Source organism: Amphiura filiformis, unplaced genomic scaffold (genome assembly GCF_039555335.1).
Source record: "Amphiura filiformis unplaced genomic scaffold, Afil_fr2py scaffold_126, whole genome shotgun sequence".
Taxonomy (NCBI): Eukaryota; Metazoa; Echinodermata; class Ophiuroidea; order Amphilepidida; family Amphiuridae; genus Amphiura; species Amphiura filiformis.
Genome location: NW_027305590.1, coordinates 133575 through 138774, shown reverse-complemented (window position 1 = coordinate 138774; position 5200 = coordinate 133575). Strand labels below are relative to the sequence as shown.

Genomic DNA, 5200 nt, shown 5'->3' with positions numbered 1-5200 from the left:
GAAATTAAGGAAGCAGTTATGCCTTTTGATACAAATAAATGTTTCCAGAGCTAAGTATGGGTGAAACTTTCACATATTGTACATAAGCATGATCGTTAACAATTTGAAGCAATTCGCTGAACCCATCGACCAGACTGAACACGACAACATTTTGACTTAGTCTTTTCTACCGTCTTTTTTTCAACAAACGGGATCAACAAACTGCTGTTCATACATTACCAACTTTATTATCATATACAACTTAATCGTATTTGCATATTGTCAGCTATTTGTCCAGTCCAGCATTATGAATTCAACTTTGTCGTTGGATGATGATCTACAGTGTTCTTCTGATGCCATTATCGACTTACGATTCGCTAATCCCAAGGATATATCAGCGTGGTTTTACACTCAGGCCGATAGGTACATCATACTGGTGTGTTTTCCTCTTCTCTTTATTTTCGGCGTTATCGGTAATGGCGCATTCCTACTCGTGGTGGCATTTATCGAAGAAATGCGAACAAAAACCAACTTTTACCTCGTAAACCTTGCAGTAGCAGATCTTATCTTCATCCTTGCTGAAGTATATGAAAATTTAATCACTCATCTGATATCTCCAACGGTGAAATCTTTATCTTATAATACCCCTGTTGGCTGCGGTTTGATGTTCACCGCTATTTTTGGGTCTCATTTTGCGTCTGTGGCATTCATGGTACTTCTAGCATTAGAAAGGTATTTGGCGATATGTAAACCGCTTAAACATCGCATGTTGGTCGCTAAAAGGCGTACATTAAGCCTTGTCGTCATGGCGTGGATTTTTGGCTTTATTTACGCCGTAACACTGGTCTCGCCGCACTTTTTTGTCGTCCATAAATCTTGCATCATTTGGCCCGACGACGAACAATACGCAAACCTTGCGACTGTTACTATTAATTGCGTCCCTATTCATCCTGCATATGCTAGATTTCCTTACTTAATGCAGTCGCTTCCGTATATATTCGCGTTAATCGTTTGCATTTATATGTACATCTGTATCATCAAGAATCTTAGTACCAGATCAGAAGTAACGGCCAGCACTGCGGGCAATTTGGATTTCGAGCAAAAAGCAAGGAGAGTCCGTAACCAAGTAGCGCGTCTTTTGATCACTAACGCTGCTGTCTTTTTCGGCTGTCACCTACCACATTTTATGCTGCGATTTAACGATGCCTTGTTGATATACACAAACGGTCGTGTTGGTTGGAAGCTATCGCAATCTACGTGGTATATTTTATTCTGGTGTAATCGCGCGTTGGGAACGGCAAACAGCGTGGTCAATCCGGTGATATATTCAGCGACGAATTCCCGTTATCGGCAGGCATTTTGGAAAGTATTCACCTGCCGATGGAAACAGAAAGCACCGAAGTACAGAAAAATTGAAGTTTCTTCAGCGGCAACAAAGTTCGTTTCACGCTTATAAAGTGATTTGGTTTTGCGTAGAGCGAAATTGTATAATATTAGGCCTATATATTAAAGTGGTTACAAACTTAACGTAAGGTACTTAAACATAATAGGTATGGGATGAAATCAAAACTCGACCCGCGGTTGACCGCCGGTTCCACCCGGTTTCCGTCCGGTTTCCATTGTTTAGAATAGAAACCGGACGTAACCGGAACCGCCGGTCGAATTTTGATTTCATCCCTAATTATAACACATTAGTGCATGGGTTCTGTCATGTCTGTTGAGAATGTCTTGTAAGCGTGTAACAGCGGCAAAAAGAACGCACAAAACTTAAACACTTAAATTAGTACCACGATTATCATGATTATAATATAAGACAAAAAAAAGGTTGTTTCCTGTAGCGCGTGCATTACGTTTTTGACGGCTTATTTTACGCATTATAATTTTTTTTCACTTAGAAAGAAAAAAAGAAAGCCAAAACCGAAATTACTGGAGAAAACATCACACACTTTTTAAACACATTTTTTAATCTGTAGGTTGATAGGGGATCATATATATTCTTGCATATGAAGACATATGATTTTTTTTGTATGTGTCGGAGAGACCCACTGTAAATTCCTATTCCAATTTGCAGCAAAGAAAGGTTTTGTTTTTTTTCATTTGAAGACATGGATTATAAAAAAAAAATAAAAAAAACCGCATTTCACATTTGACTTTTCTGATCTGCATGCTACAGGAAACAAACCTGTTTTTGGCCCAATTCAAAGTATAAAAATGTCAATGTAACATCAGCTTTTGTCAAATTGTATCTCATTTTGACATTTCCCTGCTTCTAATCCGTGTTTCCTCTTTATTGCTGTACTTTGATAAGAACTGATATTTGTAATACACAAAATTGAACATATTGATATGTTGGCCAAGACAATGTCACAGTAATTCATATCAAGCGATATACCGTAAAACCCCGTCTACAAGCATATAGAGTGCTTCTGATGAAAGCTACATTAATCCAGGCACCATTATGGAGTTCGAACAAATAAATTACGGATCCAAGCATATGCAAACAAGTATTATCTTAAGACCAATCTATTGTATTGGTATATTTACGCTTGCTTCGAATTAATTTAGCTTTCATAAAAAACACTATATATGCTTGTAGACGGGGTTTTACGGTATGTATCGAAAATTATGATGACCAATGAGTTAAAATAATTGTTTACAATACAATTTGGGCAAGGCACTGACACTACAATAACTGAAATTTTATTATTGAATTCTGATTAAATTGCCCAACATTTTTACACACTAATTATATTTTTATTGTTGGCAATACATCATATCTTTACTTCATTATACGTGGTAGCCTAAATGTAGAGCAAGTTTAGAAGGCTTCCCAGCTTGTGATAAATTCTGAGAGCAAAAATGTCCTGTAACAATCACCTTTGAATAATTCTTGTCATCGTAGCCAGTTTCTACCAATGGACACTTCACTGATGATAATCCACAGCCACAGCCCCACAACTTACTCCATAAAAGGAGATGGGTATTTACGTGTTTATGTGCTTAAACGTTCTTGCAGATTGGGTAGTTTGACAAAGACATCGTTTCAATGGTTCAATTTGCATATTCCATTAGTCGACAGTCGGAAATTACAACACAGTGTAAAAATGGATGCAAACTGTTCCTCAAGTTTAAGGGATTCAGGAAAAGAGTAATTTTTACTATCTGTGATGTCAAGTTCAGAAGATAGATGATAAATAAATACAAATTGCATTGAACCCTGGTGAATCCTGCATACCTTTTGACTCTTTGTTAACTTGACATCACAGATAGTACAAACTATTCTTTTTCTGAAACCTCTTAGCTGGAACAATTTGCCTCAACTCTGAACGCTGGTCAACCGATATCTATTGTTGTACAAGGCTCACTCAGTCATTTAGGGAGGCAATACAAACAAAACTTTGAAAAGACTTAAAATTCAAATCTAATGGATTTAAATTATATTTGAATAAAGATTTGAATTTTAAGTCTTGCAAAATTTTTGTCATTTTAATAAGTCTCTTAGACTTACTTTTAAATCTTGGGAATTTAGAGAGCTTGTAGTGTACAGTTTGGCTTTTTAAAATTGTATATACGATTCTAATTTCCTCTTTTGTTTGATATTTTGTGTATTATATTACCGTTGTTTATACAAAATTGTTATTAGTCTGGTTAAATTTATTTTGCTTTGTTACTCAGGCCGTAATTTTGAACATTTCACAGGTTGTATTTTTGTTTAAGTTTGTCTACTAGTTTGTCAAGTTATGCAAGGAAATGTTTTGTAATTTTAGATGAAAAGTTATTTTTTAAACCCTTTATTACTCTATGTGCACGTCGCATTATTGTACAGTGACTTGAGTCATTTGACTTGACTCGACTCGACTCGACTCGAGATATTGCAAGAAATGACTCGACTCGACCATGAAATGACTTGTCTCGTTACAACTCGGCTTTTTAAAGTACATCTTGGCTTTTTAAAATTGTGTATATGATTCTAATATCATCTCTTGTTTGATATTTTGTGCATTATATTACCATTGTTTATACAAAATTGTTGTTAGTCTGGTTAAAATTATTTTGCTTTGTTACTTAGGCCGCCACATTGAACATTTCACTTAGTTTTTCTTTGCTAATTTCGATTGTAAAGTGCCTTTTGGTCTAAATTGATGTTACGTAATGCACTATATCAGAATGAATTTATTATTATTATTATTATTATTATTATTATTGTATTTTTGTTTAAGTTTGTCTACTAGTTTGTCAAGTTATGCAAGGAAATGTTTTGTAATTTTAGAGGAAAGGTTATTTTTTAAACCCTTTATTACTACGTGCACGTCGCATGATTGTACAGTGACTTGAGTCATTTGACTCGACTCGACTCGACTCGAGATATTGCAAGAAATGACTTGTCTCGTTACAACTCTGCTTTTTAAAGTACAAGTACAACTTTTTCTGAAGCATCATTTTTGATGATAATAATATTGTGATTGTTTTTGAAAAAGAAAAGATTGTGAGAAGGACAGAACTTTGGGAGGGTAGCAAAAATAATCCTCTATTCACAAGTTCTAACAATTTTCAAATCAACGAAACGTATGTCAAGTTATGCAAGGAAATGTTTTGTAATTTTAGAGAAGAAGGTAGTTTTAACAGTTTATTACTACGTGCACGTCGCATAATTGTACATCATTACACACTCAGAACGCTTGTCACTCACTGGCTATTTAAATCAACAATCTTGGAACATGTTAGTGAATATTGGCAATTCAGATTATATGTATTTTGTAATTAATGTATTTTATGTGCTACAGTTTGTCTACTCTGAAGTACAAAGTGAAAACGCCCGCGTAAGCAGTGCGCAGTGCTGCGTCTCTGCTGCAGGTATGCGTGCCTTCAGAGTCAGCACAATGTGTGCGTCCGCGTCGGTACTTTGTACTTCAGAGTAGACCGACTGTATGTAAATTGTATTTCCTTCATGTGTGCTCATACTGTAGTTACTGTCCGTTTTCCTATACACAATACACAGTGCTCTCACCATTGACGTGTGACCTCTACAAATGATGTACGTTGGAAGAATGGGCACTTGCCTAGTTAACATCACTGTGTGAAAAATAACCAGCCAATATGTTAGCTATTCTCCAAACTTCTAGCAAATATATTTCTCTAACATGACCTAAAATTACAGCTAGGTTAGATGTTCAGAAATAGTCGCACTTTTGTAAAATATGAGTGAGGGCAAGGCATAGCT

The 5200-nt window shown here is 35.7% G+C and overlaps 1 protein-coding gene across 1 annotated transcript; it reads left to right on the top strand.

Moving 5' to 3' along the window:
- The first annotated feature begins 286 nt into the window (after nucleotides 1-286).
- LOC140145071 (thyrotropin-releasing hormone receptor-like) lies at nucleotides 287-1435 on the top strand. The gene has a single exon (XM_072166857.1). The coding sequence runs from the start codon at nucleotides 287-289 to the stop codon at nucleotides 1433-1435; it is 1149 nt and encodes a 382-aa protein (XP_072022958.1).
- Nucleotides 1436-5200: the final 3765 nt, after the last annotated feature.

Excerpts from the sequence above, each read along its gene's own strand:
- LOC140145071 (XM_072166857.1), top strand. The coding sequence starts at position 287 with ATGAATTCAACTTTGTCGTTGGATGATGATCTACAGTGTTCTTCTGAT.